This window comes from Bemisia tabaci, chromosome 9 (genome assembly GCF_918797505.1).
Source record: "Bemisia tabaci chromosome 9, PGI_BMITA_v3".
Taxonomy (NCBI): domain Eukaryota; kingdom Metazoa; phylum Arthropoda; class Insecta; order Hemiptera; family Aleyrodidae; genus Bemisia; species Bemisia tabaci.
In genome coordinates this window covers 41,247,271-41,266,369 of record NC_092801.1, presented here as the reverse complement: position 1 = coordinate 41,266,369, position 19,099 = coordinate 41,247,271, and the positions used below count along the sequence as shown (strand labels likewise).

General features: G+C 39.0%; 2 protein-coding genes across 2 annotated transcripts in view; one reads left to right on the top strand and one right to left on the bottom strand.

The window, feature by feature from the left end:
* The window catches only part of LOC109036869 (proton channel OtopLc), a 91,780-nt gene that overhangs the window by 27,821 nt on the left and 44,860 nt on the right, over positions 1 to 19,099 (bottom strand). The gene's annotated exons all lie outside the window — the stretch shown is intronic.
* On the top strand, positions 11,635 to 17,753 carry LOC109036870 (venom serine carboxypeptidase). Its single transcript, XM_019051279.2, has 3 exons — positions 11,635 to 12,451; positions 12,869 to 13,434; positions 15,079 to 17,753. The coding sequence occupies exons 1-3, from the start codon at positions 11,959 to 11,961 to the stop codon at positions 15,619 to 15,621; spliced, it is 1,602 nt and encodes a 533-aa protein (XP_018906824.2). The 5' UTR covers positions 11,635 to 11,958; the 3' UTR covers positions 15,622 to 17,753.

Below are 19,099 nucleotides of genomic sequence, written 5' to 3'. Positions count from 1 at the left end.
AATTGCCGGTGATTGCTAATTGCCTGCTACATAAAAAGTGCCCAACCAGAAAATTTCGTACAAAATTGTCTGAAAAAACGTGCAGCAAAATATTCACAATTTTCCCAATTAGTTTTTTTATACTTATCGAAAGAAATATGGCAACGCCTTCTAGCTAATACGGCGGTCTTCTTTAGCACAGCAGTATTGTTAGCCAGGGTCGGATTTACTTACTTGCCGCCCATGGGTCGCCTGTATTATGCCGCCCCTTCTCATTCGTTTTGAAGCATTAATAAAAACCATCAAGTGAACGTGCCGGAGGGGGAGGGGTGCATGAGACGCGTTTACTTACTCGTGTTGAATACATTTTTTTGCGAAAACCCTGTCAACACTACCAGCAAAATTTCACGGAACTTGACGCGAAAGTTAAGTTCCGTAAACCTATCTCTGCGTGGACAAAATTTTCCAGTTATAAGAAATGAACGAAAAAATTATGACAGAACAAACATAAATGTGGTTTAATAATTTTAATTTCCACCGCTGCGCCGCGTCGCGCTGATCGCACTGTGTTTGGCGCAATGCGTGAAGTATTCCTGCAGTCTTGTAGGCACTAATATGTGTTACATGCTGACCGCCGCGGTCGCGCTGAGGACTTGTCCTTTTCATCTCAAAACCTCGTCATCATTCCTCTCTGCGCTGAGCTCCAGGCAAAATTGCGTGTTCAGTTCCTCTCTTGAGTCGACTAATTAAAGATGCTGTCTCTTGTGTCACCGAAAAACGACAAAATTAGAAATTACTATACTCTCAGGAAAAAGATATTTTGTTTCCTTTTCTTATGGATAATTTTTTTTCTGAATCCGATTTTTTTTATACCTATATTTAAAAAAACTGCAAAATTTGCCGCCTTCTAAATTTGCCGCCATGGGCCGGGGCCCATGTGGCCATCCCCTTAATCCGGCCGTATTGGTAGCCGCAAAAATCATGCGAATTTCATTTCACAACTTAATCTATTTTTATTTCTATTAAGACCCCCAGATTCTGTTCACATTACGTTATTATATGTTGTCACAATAGTAAAATACGATACAGCTGAAAATCCTAACTATGGACGTCGTGAACTCAGAAGATGTCAAGCGCTGCCCAGAGAGAGGAAAAAAGACAGGACCCTTTCAAAGGAGTTGTTAAAGATACGAAAAATATAACTGTGCATTCGAATGTTTACAGGACTTTGGGATTGTGCGCGATTTAACAAGCCTGGTATCGGACACGGGAGGTGATTTGGACGTATTTCTGCCAAACGGAACTATGTGCATTAAGACATGAGCCCTGAGACCCATAAGAATATTATGCATTATGTATAACAGGGCTCACGACATGATGCACATAGTTCCGTTTGGCAGAAATACATCCAGATAATGATATCAGTCACAAAAGGTCAGACTTGTTTCTTGGAAGTCGTCTTCAGAAGCCGAAAGAGTTGATTACTGGGAACGATACAACAAAGCCTTATTTACGATATCGATTCCACCACTCTACTTCGCGTGGGGAGTGAAAATTTCGGAATGATGCACCAACTGACAACTGTGTCATACAGGTTCCCTATTCGAGCTATCTGTATGTGGTGGAGCTGTACACTTTGTAATTAATTTATTTCATTCGTTCTTTTTCAGGTAACCCGAAAAACTATCGAGCTGTCAACGCCACCGCTTGCAAATGAGATTGAGCGTTTTTCCCCTTGTTTTTACTTAATTATCTTCGAATAAGGTGCAATAATTTAATCGTAATGAACATCCATTAGTGGATTAGGAGATACGCAGTTTGGTGAAAAACAAGTTTGTTAATCAGCAACAACCATGGAACGCATAATGGCTTTCATTCGAATATTATACTTATTGAATTGAAAATACCTTTGCTTAATTTTAATTTGCAAGCGTAGGGCAAGTAGTGTTTCACACAAGATCCGATTTGAAAAATAATTATTTCAAACTGTTTGAACTGAGAATTAATAATCACAATAAAAGAAGAATTTGATGAAAAGATAGGTTGATGCAAAATATAAAAGATAACCTGAATAATATATTTTTGTAATTTTAATTTTATATTCTGTAACAGCTTTCTGCTCCGGATTAAGTTGTCGATTTACTGTGTTATTCGCTGATGAAGTGATTCTTCATTTTCACCACTGACTGTGAGGAAAGCTGTACACAAAAAATTTTGACTCTTAAGATTAACTTTAACCTTATCAATTTACAACATTCGTGCAGCCGGTCACGGATGTATAATGCGCTGTATAGAGTATATCTAAGAGTATTTCAATTTTTAAACTTAGTCAACCCCAAAAACTTGATTTTATAATGCAGCTTGCACCCGGATTGCATCAATAAAAACCCAACAACCGAAAGTTCACTTAAAACGACTGCCGATTTGGTTTTCTTCAAACTCACACGTAACCCCCTCCCTGTCCCCTCAGAGGGGGATCTTCTCCGGAGGAGGGGGGACTGACCTGAGGGCTCGAAGAAGAGGGTGGCAACCCGGTCGTTGCGGGTGCCGTAGCTGTAATTATCGAAGGCGTACTTCTTTCCTTTCTTGGCCGAAAAGCACGAGCACATACTGGTATCACTATACTGATATCACTATACTGGTATCACTGATATCACACTATAGGAGCACGAGGGGTCGGTATTCGGGGGACGGTAAAACGTGGAACGTGGGCTTTCTTGGGGATCGTTGCCACCGGACTGATTTCGGAACTCCACGATGTCGGTCTTGGTCGGGCCTCGAAAACGGATCAGCCGGCCCGCCGCACGGTGGACCGCTACCGGTAGCCAGGCATCTCAGATTCAACAGGTTGCCTACCTATGCTTAAATTCATGGATGAGGTTAATTTTTGTACGTACACCGAAAAAAAATTATGTTGTTTTAACTACCCGCAACAGCAGTTAGCTTTACATCTTGAAATTGCTAAAGTAACTGCTGTAGCGGTCAATTCAGTATTTTGATAGTTCTTCTACACTTTTTTCACATCTAGGATGTTAAATCAACATCAATTTTTTTTCGGTGTATGATGTACTGTTGTGATAGCGAAGAGAGCTATTGGTGAAACAATGAAGTTTTCAGAAAACTTCAGAAGGGCTCAGAAGCTTCTGACTGGAAAATTTTACCGAAAGAAGCCTCAGTTTTTTGTCAAATTGCCAGTAATCATATGAAAGACTCTTATAAATCGTTAGGATGATTCAAAACAGACCGAATTTATTTCAAATACATAAAAAGGGTGTTTTTCATTTCCATGTTAGGCAAGACAGCCGTAAGTGCTATTTTTGCAGGCTTTCGCGGTTGCCTTTTAGACACACAACAAATACATATCACTTAGAAATTGACAGAGGAGGGCGGCTGTATACTTGAAAGCGCTGTTTTCATTGGCTCTCTGGAGAATTAGCGTCACTTATACCGCTACCTTGCATGAAATTACGTCCTTTTTGTGCTTTTACGGCTTTCACATAAGTCCTGTTGAGATAAAATAAAGATGAATTTCGCTGTTTTAGCTATTTAAGTGATTTCATCTACGAGAGATAGGACGAATTTTGACGGAAACTCGATTTCGAAAATTTGACACTTATTACTCTCTTAGCTATCACGGCAGCAAGCTGATTATTGAAATTAATAGACAGAGCTATAGACAAAAAATTCAAAATGGATACAGAGGGATCCTGTTGATGGAAGCGGATGGGCTCAGTGAACGAATGAGGTAGGTAATAGACTAACTAAAGGTAATCCATGAAAGACCCTATGGATACACGGAGAAAAAAACTTCGTGCATGGGACCCGAAGTTGAGGTCATATGGATCTCTGAAGTTTTCTGGTCACGCATCCGAAAACTTGAGGTCCAACTACCGAAGTTCGGGTCAGACATCGAGGCACTTCGGTGCGTACTGGAGTACTTCAGATGTGTGACCCGAACCCTTCGGTATATATAGACGTACTTCAAATGTCTGACCCGAACTTCGGCAGCTGGACCTCAAGTTTTAGATACTTGATCCGAAAACTTCAGAGATCCATATGACCTCAACTTCGGGTCCCACGCACGAAGTTTTTTCTCCGTGTAGTCTATCATTTTCTCCCTTAGTTTGTAGACACTCCCCCCCCCCCCCATTTCAACCAGTAAGATCACTGGAAAAAGAAACACATTGGATCTAGTGTCCAGACTCTTAAAAACATCGACAAGAAAAAATACTCTTGATTCAATCGGATTTTAAATCAAGAACCAAGCCTCTTAATTTGAGCGGATTTCCTTTTGATCTAAGCAAAAATCAAGAGTATTATTTCTTGTCAATGTTTTCAAGAGTCTGGACTCCAGATCCAATGTGTTTTATTTTTTCCAGTGATCGCTTCACACTCCCTATATCTTCTTTGTCTATAGTTTTGTCTATCAATTTCAATAATCTGGCCGCAGTACAGGAATGTACCATGAAAATATGATTCTCCGACCAGCCGGACTGATCCACCCTCTTCGAGAGGGCGCACCACAGTGCGACGGTGTCGATTAAGCCGCGACCCAAGCCCCAAGTCGAGCCGCGGGCGCCCACCGCAGCGGCTGGGTGTTGCGCTGCGCCTCGAGTGGAGATATGCCCGAATTAGCGCCCAATCGCCCCCCCCCCCCCCCCGGTCATGCTTTTACTTTCTCATCCGGAGCAGGAACGGTAGGCAAAGCCGCAACGCGGTGCCCGTTGATAGAGTCGTACAAGCACATCGTCGGGACCCGAGTACTGCCGCGCTCATGAAGAACGACGTATGAACCTTCAGACGTTGCCGAATTTCCTCGGTCGAAACATGTATTTTTAGCAGTGGTGCCATTTTGTTTTATCGATGATTCCCGGGTTTTCAAAATGGACACAATTTCCAAATGCTCCGAGAAAAATTCGGATTTTTCAAAAGTACCGGGAAAATATTCCAAAATACACCCGGGCTCAGTTCCAAAGATCGTCGAATTTGGTCAAAGCGACGAAAAACCCCGAAATTTGGAAAGGATTCCGAAATAAGCTATAATTCCGGAAATTCTAAAGATTCCGAGAAATTACAAAAATCTGAAATTCGCAATTCCTTCCGGGAAATGGCAGCATTAATTTTGAGGAAAATTTTTTAATATTTTGCGTCCAGTTTTTCAGAGAATATTCTTTGCAAGATGATCTACAGTGTCTGAACATTTTAGATATGAATGGCTTTCATTAGACCTTACATGCATGATAAAATTATTTAATTGTACTAATTGCATTTTGACCTTGTAGGTTAGCTGCAGTAGCAAGTAACAAGAATTTAACATATGGTAAAAACAAATTAATCCATATTGTAGGTAGCACTGCAGTAACACAGTTAAGAAAATATAGGTAATCATGATGAATAAAATTAGATACTACAATTCGTCATAATTACGATTATTGACTTTGAGAACGAAATAATCAAATTTATTTGAAATAAGTTACCTACCTACGAGGTCAAAATACATATAGCACGATAGATTAATTTTATCATATCGGTCTAATTTAAACCTTTCCAATTTCAAATTAACAGATGCAATATGCGTGATATGAAAATTTCAAGTAAAAATATTCCTAATATATCGCAGTAATCCAATATCTTATGAGGGTAAATCTGACAACATTCGAATGTTTATAAGTCGTTTTACCTTACCACGGCAAGGTAGGGTACTACCAGCCCGGGCGGGAATGAATGAATTTGTCGGTTGAAACCGCCGGATGAGCGATCTAGTTTTTTCGGCCAGACGGAGGAATGGATAAAAAGGAGGAAAACTATGGTAAAAGGAAAAGGGGTATAGATATTGTACAGCGACTCGCTTCTGATTGGTACGTTTGACTCGTGCATCAGGGAAAAAAAGCTCGGTCATACGTACCGTATGTACGACAGCACACAACCTTACTTCTGGGAAACGATTCCCCAGTGGCGATTTCGAAAGTTGGTAAACTTATTTTTACTCCATTTAAATCCATTAAAATATCGATTTTAGGCGGCAGGGTTGCACGGGTGAAATATTGAAAATTTCCGTGAGATATTTCATGAAATTTCACAAAGTTGTGAAAAATGTGAAACGTGAAACATATTTCCAGGGGCTGGGTATGCAATACGCACTAAGAAACACCAAAAAGCAAGAACCAGTCGCCTTTTATTTAATTTTGCATTTAATTTCGAAAGATCTTCAATACTTTTCAAATTTTTTTGATATTTCATGAAATTCCAAGCTTTTCTTTTTTATGAAAAATTGCAACCCTGGGCAAGCTTCCTCGCCAAGAATCGATTGTCTTACATAAATTTTAATGGATTTTTATGAAAAAGCACCCATGGTTGTTACATTTTAATCATACAAGTTGGATCCTCGTGGTTTTCCCCATCTTCAAAGTAATCTTTTTACCTCTTCGAAGAAAGACCCTTTCCTTCTTGGAATTACCAAACTATTTCGAACAGCCAGGCAGCAACTCGTTCCTCCTCTGGCAAAAAAGCGTAACTACATTTTAATATGAACACTGTTGTCCATACAACTCAATGAACTCCAGAGCTCACGTCAAAACAAAGTTACGATTTTACGTCCGAAGAACAACAAAACGTACAAACCCGCTTCCAGAGGAAGCTCTCATTTGCTTCGCGAAGAACAACGTATCGACCACAAACACAGCTGCCGGGCACGGAGCGCATCTAATGTCACCGCAACGCGGCGTGGTCAGTCTAACTGTAAACTCATTTCGTGGCTAATAAAAAGCTATTTATTATTCAAATTCGGGCGATATTCCGAGCATTTGCGACGTCACCGCCGCGGATAGAGTTGTATCATTAGAACGCGATTAAAAGCCCCCCGTCCCCCCCCCCCCCGGTGCCCCGTGACACGGGATAGCGTTAAGTGCAGAAGGGAATTATTCCCGTTTCAACATGCGTCTCGAAAATTGTGGCCTCTACTACGAGCAACGGTTCACGCTGTTCAGGTGGATTTCTTAGGTGATGGTTTGTTCATCTTCGCATTTGACCACTAAACTGACGTGCTAAGGAAGAACGCCGTGTGAACATTCGGGAGTTGCCAAATTTCCCTTGATAAAACTTATACTTTTGACGAAATTTATGCATATTTTTCCTTGAAATTTTCAGATATTTTAGGGTAAATTGTGTACAAAATTATCTGAAAATTTGAGAAAATAATCTTCACGATTTTCCCAGAAATTTCGATTTTATCGGAGGAAACTTGGCAACGTTTGAAGACTCATACGGCGTTCTTCATTAGCACGGCAGTAAACAAGTCAGTGGACGGTTTCACTTTTACTGGGGACTACGTTTGTGGATTTTAAACGGACATGTTTCACTGAGAAAAAACTATGGCTTATAAACCTATTAGAGGTAAATATGGAACACCACTAATAGTAGTACCTCTACATATAATAATAGCACATATACCTTAGTTATGGTACGGGGTACCTTAATTAGGTACAGAGACCTTAGTATGGTTCACAGACCGAGAATCATTAGTTTATTTACGACTATTATAGGTGTTCCATATTTACCTCTAATAGGTTTATAAACCATTGTTTTTTCTCAGTGTTGCGCTAAAAGGTAGTATGTGAAAATGAGCTAAATCAAAATGAACTGTGATGCTGAGGATAAGCATGCCTCATAGTTTCTTTTGGTTCGATTCGTTTTTACATGATTCCTTTTAGCAGCAATACCTTCGGCGGTTTGCGTTACGCATCTCTTGTCCGGTGTTGCGATTTTTCGAATAAATCCTGCAAACCCCATATTATTCCTTGCGAGATAAACGCGGTAGTCAAATGAATAGAGTTAAGTATGTGCAACGTTTCAGTGTACGTTTAATTTTTGGTGCGTTTCAGTTCGAATGCGCGGTTGCAGATGAATTTTGAGTGGGAGAGGGAATATTTGAAAGCCTCAACTTACGTCACAAAAATAGAGTTCTTTCAGCCGATTGTCTGATGCCGCAATCACACGCTGAATGTGGCTTGAATGTGGAAGTCATCGGCCCGATGCCTGAATTTTGCGCGTGACGCCCAAAATTCAGCAACGATTCTCAGCAACCATCGGAAAATGTCGGATTTGTCTGAACTATTCGAATAAATTTGATACACATTTGGATGAAAATAACTCGAATTAGTGAAATTTCAGCCGTTGATAGCGCTGAGTCGCTGGCTATTGAATGCCACATTCAGCTGCCAAATTCATCGTATGATTGCGGCATGTCACTATTTGAGTGAAATTTTTATTGTCTTTCTTCATTGTGCTCAACTGCTCAGCCAAAGAAAATGTATTTCGTCAGAATGTAACGCATAATCAGAAAATTTAGGAAAATTTTAAAGCATTTGTGTGATTTTCGCTCCTAGGAAACCGTTAAATTAATTTACTTTACCTTTCTTATAAGTCCTAAAATTGAAGGCAACGCAAAAAAGGAAGAAATGACTAAAGATTTATTTAAATTGAGAGCTTATTCTTCTGTTGCGCTCCTCATATTCTCCTTATTCTAAATTTGAATAAAAAAAAACATAGGTTTTTTACAATAATTAGTCTAGATACTTTAAAAATACTTTTATCACATGAAGTCGATCATTTTATGTCATCAACATACAGATGCATTTCAGCTGAATGCAATCTTTAGGGTCGAAAATAAAAAATTATAAAATGTTTCGTAAAAAATAGATGGAAAATGCAAAAATCCGATATTTTCAAGAATCGTAATTGGACCATCCCCAGCAGAAAACTAAACTACGCTCCTGTAATCGGTTCAAAACATTTTTTTCCGCAGCGCGCTTACTCGCGCGTCGAAGCGCCGGACAGGAAAGTGAAAATACCGGTGCACACCAGTGGCGTGGCGTGATTTGCGATATATCGATTGTCCCCATTTGAATCCGTGGTAAAGAATCGATTAATTAGGTGTTCGCTGCGAACGCCCTTAATTCGATCCTTTACCGTATGTTTCAAATGACGGATCAATCGATATATCGCAAAGCACGCCACGCCACTGGTGCACACAGCGGATTTATTAAAGTTGCCCGAGAAAGAAAAGGGCAGATCGTCGGGGGAGGACGTTGCTTCTAAGACAAGAAAGTTATATCAACTACCCCCGCGGGGGTTGGGGAAGGGACCAAAAGATTGCATCGCTTTTTATTAAAGCGAACGTGATTTGAGAAAGGAATCGACGATATTGGCAACCGCCCCCGACCCCCATCCGGGGGCGAAAATGAGAGGAGCACACCGGCGCAATAATAACACACACAGGCGCAGCTCGTCAGCAAACGAGCGATTAAAAGGTCGCGACGGAGTGAGAAGAGCCGTTAAACTGCAATCAAAGGCCCCTCGAATGTCGTCATTTTTGTGAGAGTTTCGAGTGCTATTATATGAGGAGTGGCGTTTCGAAGATCTTTTCCTATAGAAACAATAGCGTTACAACGGTCTTACACTATGACTATATCGTATAAAAAATCCATCGTGATTTTCCTTTCCGCACTGAAAAAAAAATCTCGGTGTATTTGCTAAGAAAAGGGTAAAATTACCAAGAATTCAGGTTTCTATTTGATCCCAGTTTTTTCTTGGTAAAATTACCGTTTATGGAATTGGTAATTTTACCGAGAAATCTCGGTAAAATTATTGACTTTCTCGGTAATTTTACTGGAGCCCGGTAAAAACGCCATCGTCTGTGGCAGAATTACCGAGATAAAATGGCAAAGTTACCGGGAATTGATTACCAATAAAAGTTGTATCCTTACCTGAAAAAAACAGTAAAAATACCGGCTTTGTAGGTAACCTTACCAGTCTGTCTTTGTAAAATTACCAATAATCGGTAAAAAAAAGTGAGATGGTAAAGGTACCGACGGACCTCGGTAAAAACGCCTGGAATTTTTTTTCAGTGCGATGTGGCCGTCGAAACCTAATCTAACCTCGCCTCATGTAACTTCACTTACCCTAACTTAACCTATATCCTAAACTTCTTTCATTAAAAGGAATAACCAGGTTTAAAATATAAATGATAATTATATAAGATCTTATGAATAAATAGGATTTATAGGTTTTTTTATTTGAGGTGTATGTACAGCTCGGAGAAGTAAGAATCTCCGCGCAAGGGGTGCCACCGGAGCCACCGCTGTGTTTTGATTTTAATATCATTAATTTTTTTGCGCATATTTCCTACGCAGATTGTGAAGCTAGGAGTGAACTTCGGACTTTCCCGATGCACTCATTGTGATTTTTGAGCCATTTTCTACAGGAAACAACTCTTCGTCTTGCTCTAGCTGAGGTTTGCAATAGGTCCATTATGTTGAGGGTGGATACGAAAGATGAAGCAGAACAAACTCCGTGACCTATAGCTGAAAAAAAAAATTGGAGCTAGGAGAAACTCTCAGCGCGAGGAAAAATTGGACGAATTTCTATCAAACGGAACAATGTGCATTATGACATGAGCCCTGAGACCCATTAGAATCCACGCATAACAGGGCTCATTTCATAATGAACATAGTTCCGTTTGATAGAAATACATCCAATTGAGAGAAACTCAGCTCGTGCATTGTTTAAGGATCATTGATTTTTAAACGTGCACAATCGGCCACCAGACTATTGAAAAAGACAGAGCTCGCATCAACATTTCAAAATGGAATAGGATCAATTTACTGGAAAAATTATGGCAATACGATTCAATGATTTCTATTAGATAACTATCGCTGCACGAAGTACGCTCTCTGGCCTACTTTGAGAATTGAAGGCGAATAATCAGAGTACGTTACCTTCACAGCTTCTCGTTTGTGTTAATTCTGCTAACTGCCTTAAAGTCAGGCGATTACGGAGTCAAAGCCTCGCAAAATAGTATGTCAAGTAAGTTCGTATTCTTTACAAAATCTCAAACAATTGTGAAAATTCAGCATATAATTGAGAAATTCTTCGGAAAAAGTAAAAAAATTGATCATGTAGCATATCGAACATCAAAAGATAGCAAATTCCAGCAGTCAACTTTCGAACACGATAAATGTCACCACCAAGCTTCGGATTCCAATATCAAAACAAAATAGAGACCAAAGTTGATAAATAAGCGTTCTTCCGCAAGAATGAGTGAATTTATGGAACATGAACTTTACAAACTTAACAATTGTAATAATAAATCACTCTGGATAATTTGAATTCATAGGTTGGCTTCCCTTTTCGGCCATAAAAGCTCCATGATCTCACCTCAAAATACCGGCATGTTCGTACTCTGCCGATATCGGTACTCCTTTACATATCGCACATACTTGAGAGTACACATGTACATGGTTCTTTCAACGTGGTTTGCTATGCTGCACTTTGCTCATAAGCTCAATGAGCAGAATAACATTTTTAGTCACATTCACTGTGCAGACTTATCCATGCGGGTTGCACCAATATAAACAATCTGTCTGGGTTGCATAAAAATTTATGGTAGGCTTAAGTGCAAAATATCAACACACACGTATATTCTGATAGGTTTTCACGTGGTGAGTAAGTGAAATTATTCCTTGTGTAAAAAAATAGGATTTGCAACAAGAAGTCAACTTCCATGGAGAAGGATTACATCGTACTAGAAAAAAATCTGATTTGGTAGAGATACAGAGATTAGGACCACTTAAACTGAAGAGGAAAATGATGCTCTTGTTGAGAAAATTAAGTGCAAGGGCATTTATAGTGTTCTTACAGCCACCAACGTAGATCGGGCTAGAAGCAATCGTGCGCATATTTGATTTGAATTCAAGTTTCGCCGAGAGATTTCTCTCTGTGGCAAATGAAAAATCGGTCTCCTCCCAAAACAAAATTCAAAGAAATAGCGTTTCAATTTCTCAGTTTAACTACAAATTACCTAGCTTCGTTGTTTATTTTGCCATCTAAACTAAGCTTACATTTGACTATTTTAGGACTATCCTCCAAACTTGAACAGAGAGCCCATATTAAATAGCGAAACCTGTGACATTCTCGATTGCTATGTCACGTTATCACGTTGATGCAATGACGAGATTTTCCGGTGAAAAGTCGATACTGTTTTTAGTGACTATATTTCTCGCGGTTCACGATGGTTTCAGCACCTCTGATAATTTTTCCATTCGTGGCTCTAGCAGTGTTAATCAATCCAAAAGGGAAGATGACAAAGGCGTACGTATTATTGCTAGTGAAACCCACGAGAGTGACAACCTGACTGACAACAATCACCAAAGTGATCATAATCGATCGATTGATACACAAATTATCGAGGAACTGAAAGGCAATACCCGCGACTTTCTCGCTGATGACAAAATTATCAGTAAGAAAGACGGGGCACTATTTTTGACACCACTCATCGAGGCTGGCCAAATAGAAAAGGCCCAACATCTTTCTGAGGTTTCTCTTGTTAGAGACATCAAGAGCTTCGCTGGATATTTAACTGTGAATAGCACTAGCGGCGCTAATCTATTCTTCTGGCTTTTTAAAAGTCAACAAGGTATTCTACTTTAGTTTCCATTATACTCATACTCATTATACTCATACTTTCATTATACTCATACTTTCATTATACTCATACTTTCATTATACTCATACTTTCATTATACTCATACTCATCATACTCAAATTCTCATTATACTCAAGTCCAAAAAGACCCTTAAAATATCACCGTAGTTTTTCAACATTTTTTTCAAACATTTACAGGTTTGAAAAGTTACATTTATTTTTGGAGAGTTTTTTCACAGCTCCTTACTTAAATTTTACTGCTCGTATATTTTATTTAAAAATCGCCAAAAAGGGTTTCATATTAAGTAAATTTCAACAGTTTTTTGAGAGTTATCTCTTTGAAATTAAAATTTTTTAAAAGTTTTTACCGGTAGGGTATGTCTTTTTTATTAGCATATTTATCTTCCAGGTAAGTTTGAAGAACGTCCGCTGATCGTGTGGCTGCACGGAGGACTAGCCCAAACGGCAATGTTCGGCCTATTCAGAGACACGGGCCCTTTCTACGTCGGCCGCGACAAGAAACTGAAACGCAGAAAATACGCCTGGACTCAAAAATACAACATGGTTTTCGTCGACAACCCAGTCGGCGCTGGATTCAGCTTCACGAAATCAGAATCAGGGTACCCCACTAGTTTAAAGGCTGTAACTGAGGATCTTTATAAATTTTTGGTTCAGCTACACAGAATGTTTCCGTCTTTCAAGCAAAACAAACTCGTGCTCGTAGGCGAGTCCACCGGAACGGTGTACGCGGAGCTGCTGGCCCAAAAGATCTTTGAGGAAAACAAGATTTCCGATTGCAAGTTGAATTTAAGGAGGTTGATTATAGCGAGCAGACATACGGACCAAGGGATGCTGCGAAGGAGCAGTTCGTTTCTTTTCGAGTTAGGACTCATCGACGACTTCCAGAGACAAGAAATCGCTGGCTATGAGGAAGAACTGCGAGCGATTGAATTGATCGGAAATGCAACCGAGTCGGTAAGATTTTATTTCATTCTTCACGACGCACGGGAGATCGAGCCAGTAAGAGAGGGCCTACAAAATTTGGAAACACTGGGGGAAAAAAACACGTTGGATCTAGAGCCCAGACTCTTGAAAACATTGACAAGAAAAAAGGACTCTTGATTCAAGCAGATTTAAGCTTAAATCAAAAGGAAATCCGCTCAAATTAAGAGGCTTGGTTCCTGATTTACGTTTAAATCTGATCGAATCAAGAGTATTTTTTCTTGTCGATGTTTTTAAGAGTCTGACAGTCTGAACTCTGGATCCAATGTGTTATTTTCCAGAGTACAACATTTGGAAACTTTAAAAGCTTATAACTCTGTTTATACAAAACTTTAGAACCTCTAAGTTTTGTAAGTTAAGTGGTTCCAGTGGTAACTTTGGGAAATTTGTTTCTAAAAATGTCCCTTTAAATTTAAAATGTAACGGAATATACATTAAAATTTGCAATTCTAGTCAAAAACTTCATGTCCGACCTTCCGGATTGACTCGATCTACTGTGAGACAGTGGACCATTTTTTGTGTCAATAATTGTTCCTAAAGGAATCCACCGCTACTAGAATTCGATCACTACTTGAATTTTAGTTTATGCCCAATTTTACATTGAAAAAGAAGAGTCATGTTTTAATAAATGTTGGCAATCTTTGCAATTTCCGTAATACGATTAATTATGAGACCAGAGATAAATCTCCTGGATTAGAGGTCGAGAAGGATTAGGAATATCATCATTTGCTAATTTTGTCTATCATCATTCTGCATCATTTTATCATCATTTCGTCACCTTCCGGCCAAAGTATTACGAGCACCTTGCGATGTTTAAAAATATCCGCCGCCATTTTATTTAATACGGAGAAATTGTTCAACGAAGATGTCCTATAAAGTCACTGAATTTTTTATGCTGCCGAAAAAAATTTAGTAAAATTTGCAAACATATTCAACCAACACATCTCTGCATGGAGAAAAATGAACGGAGATTTTGAAACGTTGTGATACTTTGGCCAGAGGGTGATGATTCACAAGTTGACCATGCGATTCTTACCGAATTTTTGCTTAGTCTTCAAATCCGTTGTTGCTCGGTTTATGAACTTAAATTTCTGACTAAAATAATTATACCATATTAGTGGTGTTCAATATGAACTCTTAATTAGTAGTGGCCATAACCAATAGTAGTGATATTTTTACTGGAGCAATCGTAATTTTACAAGTGTGCGGAAGTAAAATTACCATTTAATGGTGAAAATATCTCTATTATTGGTTATTGCAACTACTACTTAAGAGGTCATGTTGAACACCACTAATATGGCAATTATAACCATAATTGGACCGCGTTTAACAGAATGGAACCATAAGCCACATCAGCTATTGCCAAATTTAACTGGGCAATTTAATTTTTTACGAGAGACCGTTTATGCTGATTTCTCTGAAAATTGTAAGGAATTTGCTTCGTACTATGGAGAAAATCCACTAATATTTGCACGAAAAACCCGCACAACCGTTTTCATGTAAAAAATTAAAATGCCCAATTAAAGTTGGCAATAGCTGATGTGGCTTGGTTCCTTTCTGTTTAACGCGGTCCAATTTTTTCTCAGTGCGAGTAACCTGCATTTATCCTGATTATAGGGAATCCACTGGGCCCAAACGGTAAAGCGCATCAAGGAATTCACCGGGCTGAGAGACACTCTAGATTTTGTCCACGATGACATCGGCGTGTACCAGAAGAAAGCATCATCCTGGTTCCTGAATCAACCCGAGATAAAGAAAGCTCTTCATGTAGGCGAACACGAGTTCACAGAAAACTCCGCGGAAGCCGGCGAGCATTTGCTCCGAACGCCATGGGCTTCGACCAAATCAGCGGTCGAATCCATGCTCACGGATGGATCTCTACCGATTTTGAGTGTGTACGGTCAGCTTGACCCCTTCAGGTCGATCAGGGGCAGGATGTTCGATGACTACGAGTGGCCTCGGTCCAAAGAATACTTCAAGGCGAAGAGGTGTCAGTTTATGGTCGGGGATGAAGTGGCTGGATATTACAAAACCACCGGACCTCTAACCGAAGTTCTCTTGCGGAATTCCGGGCACCTGATCGCTGCTGCCAAACCGCGGTGGGCTCTCGAATTGATCGATAGGTTTATTGGCGATGAGAAGAGTTTTCAGTGCTCTTGACCAAGCATGGCCTGAGCAAAAATGGAGGTATTCCTGCCAAATGGAACTATGTGCATTAAGACATGGGCCCTGAGACAAACAAGAATATATGAGGACTTATCTGTAACAATAGCGGATGTGAAAAATTACCTTTTCGAAACACGCTTAAAAAACTGTTTTGTTCCCACAAAAATTTAATATGTTTGGCTCTGGAATAATGTACAGATCTCGACGATCACATCTCAAATATTTTCTCAAAATTTTCTCGATGCCAAATGTGATGTGATGTGTTTTTTTAATGTGTTTCCAGAAGGTAATTTTTCACATCCGCTATTGTTACAGATAAGTCCTCATATGTGTCGCAGGCAAATAGTAAAATCAGACATTTTGTCAAATGCCTAGACAGATATTTAAACTTTGATATTCTACAAAATTTTGTGAATTAATGGCGAGGAGCTCACGAGTTTTTACTGGTTTTGGAAAAAGAACTTATCAAACTTACGAACTCTTTTTGAATCTTCCTCTTCAATCGCCTGTCATATTGAATGGGTTGATCAAAGATCACAAAAAACGTCCAATTTGTGTAATTTTTATTCCCGTTTGTGATATTCATGAGCCACATTGTCTTAACTCTCAGTATGAAGGGACTCTAGATCCTCCCATCGTAGTTAAATATACTTAGGACGAGTCTTGACCGCACTTATAAGTCCGACTTAGCGGTCGGTGGTGCGGTTTGTACTCATCGATTAATGTTGCGTCTCCGTGTGAAAGAGCCGACAAAAGTTGACGTATTTCTATCAAACGGAACTATGTGCATTAAAACATGAGCCCTGAGACCCATAAGAATATATGCATTACAGGGCTCGCGTCACAATAAACATGGTACCGTTTGATAGAAATATACGTCCAATTTGGCCCCTGTCTCCTGTGCGCCGAGCAAATAAGGCTACCATTATAGCGAAACTTCACCCATTTAAGAAACATTGTCCCCTCTTTTATCACCGCTCAACTTGGAAAAAAAACGGAATCGATTTTTTATTGGCGTCGGGTGATAAACACGCTCCGATAATGGCTCCAATCCCCCTATTTTTCGCACTTTTATTTGTAACTCGGGCCCCGAAAGCCGGGATCAATTCAGGGATATGCTCGTCCTCACTTCCCTTACTTTTTCTTCGACGTGGGTTTAATCGTCTTGTGAGCAACAGGAACAAATCCAGACCTCTCCACGGGGGATTCAAGAAAGTCAAAGGGGACTTCAGGACTGTGCCTTCTTAACTTAAGATCTTCCCCATTATTCCTCGTGAAAATAAAACTGGTGATAACGTAAACGTTAAAAACGTTCCAACTTGTAAGAGAGTTATTGGCAGTGGCGCGTGGGCTAAAACTTTTCGAGGGGGCGAATTTCCCCCCAGCCAATAGGCTCCTGCTGGGCTACGAGTTGATTGCGTTTTTTAAAAAGGAATCAAGAGCATTTTCATCTTGCTAGGGTTGTGTAACTTGCATTCTTTGCGATAGAGGCACTGAAATGATGCAAAAATTAAATTTACAAACGTAATTTTTGGCTTGAATTTATAGTTGATCGGGAGTAAAGATAAAACTTACATAGGTGATCAGTTTGTACTGACAATGTGAATAAAAGTTGCACAATCTTAGCGACAAAGGAACACCTAGTACGTAATTTTTGGTTGTTATCACAATGATAAATCATATTTTTAATTTTAAAAAAAAAAAAAAACATAAAAATTGGGAGTGCCACTGCTGTCCTCTAGCTCCTAACACGCGCTGCCACTGGTCATTTTGCGATAAATCGATCATCTGTTATCCGTCATTTAAACCTATGAAAAATAATTGATAGACAGGGTATTCGCAACGAATATCTTGACAGTTGATTTTCCACCATAGCTTCAAATGAGGAAATATCGACAATCCATTATTCATGCCTCGCCACTGTGTGTGATCATTAACTTATTTACACAGCCTGACTTTACGGATGCTTTGAAAGAATCTCAATGTTTTCTAACTGTTCCTGTAGTCCAGATCCTTAATGGTTTCTCATATTTGAAGTTTTATTGATCTCAAAATATTTTGAACTAAATCTTCGCTTTATTTAAGGTTTTTCCGAAGAACTTAAAATATACTATTACCAAAGTCAATTAGTATTTATTTAATTTTCCTATTTTTTGTTTCCTCCCTTTATTTATATCCCAGCAAATAATCACTAATCGAATTTGATTTCGAGGCCTAAAATTGGACGTATTTACGCTAAAAGGAACCATGTTGCACACAAACGCAATGCACATAGTTCTTTTTAGTATAAAAAGTCCAATTATTCTTAACGTGCCCGATAAATGCACAGAATTGATGAATTTTCGAAATAATAATAACTGGATCGTATACAGCAAAAAGGAAATAGCTCGATTACGGTGTTTTTAAAATCGTGCAACTTTTCATTTTCTTTAACAAGACTTAATACACCATTACACCATACACCAATTACACCAATACACCATTATTTTCCTTTAAAATTGAATATTTTTTGGTAGGAAGCCAAAGTTATTTGCTGTTCTGGAAGATTTTTTTACACAATTATGAAGAAGCAAAATTTTTACAACACTAGACGTGCTCGTTCCTGTTTACTAAATGCGATCTGGGTAATTTTTACGAAGGATCAACCATCATTTGTTGACTTGATGCTTCACTCTGAAGTATTAAACAAACACCTTTTTAAAGTATCCACAGCGAAATGAAGGAAAAAGTTTACTTAACTTTCTGTCCATGCATAGTTTGTATGATATTACGATGTGTTACTTAACAAAGGGCAAAATCTGAGGTTTCTTTCCGAAGATTATCCTGTCAACTGACTTGTCAATGTCTATTGTAAACTTGTCAACGAAAGCTACATTATTTGACTGACGACACAAAGATGATACATTGATTGCACTGAAGGAGTCAATTTTCGTTCTTGTGCTGTAATAGTATGTAATAATGTACTTGTGGTCGAGCACCGAGGAACACAAAGGATTACGGAACTGAAGTGGTGATTGTTGAGATTGACGACTAAAGATCAATAATCCTCCAAAGCTTCATGCCTTCGGCGAGCTTACATGCATGTCACTACAAAATATGATGAATTGATTTTTAAACCTCTTTTAATGAGAGTAACTTTTAACTTTTCCGCTTTCTTGCAACGATTTTGAAAAACAAACCCGAGTCATCCTATGATTAGCGAATGCTGGATCTAAGATGTTTTGTTTGAACGGACGAAACTAACCAGGAGTAGCTAAACTGCATTTTGCATTACGTAATGGAGAATTTGCGAGCACATTTTTCATTGCTTAATCTGAAAGTATACTTAAAGAGCTGATTTCACAGTATTTTTTATAATTTTCTTCTGACATGGGAGATGATTTAAAAATAGATTTAAAAGTGAGAAAATGCACCGCCTAGTGACGTCATCTGGCGGCATTTCCCATTGAAACACATGTATTTTAGCAGAATC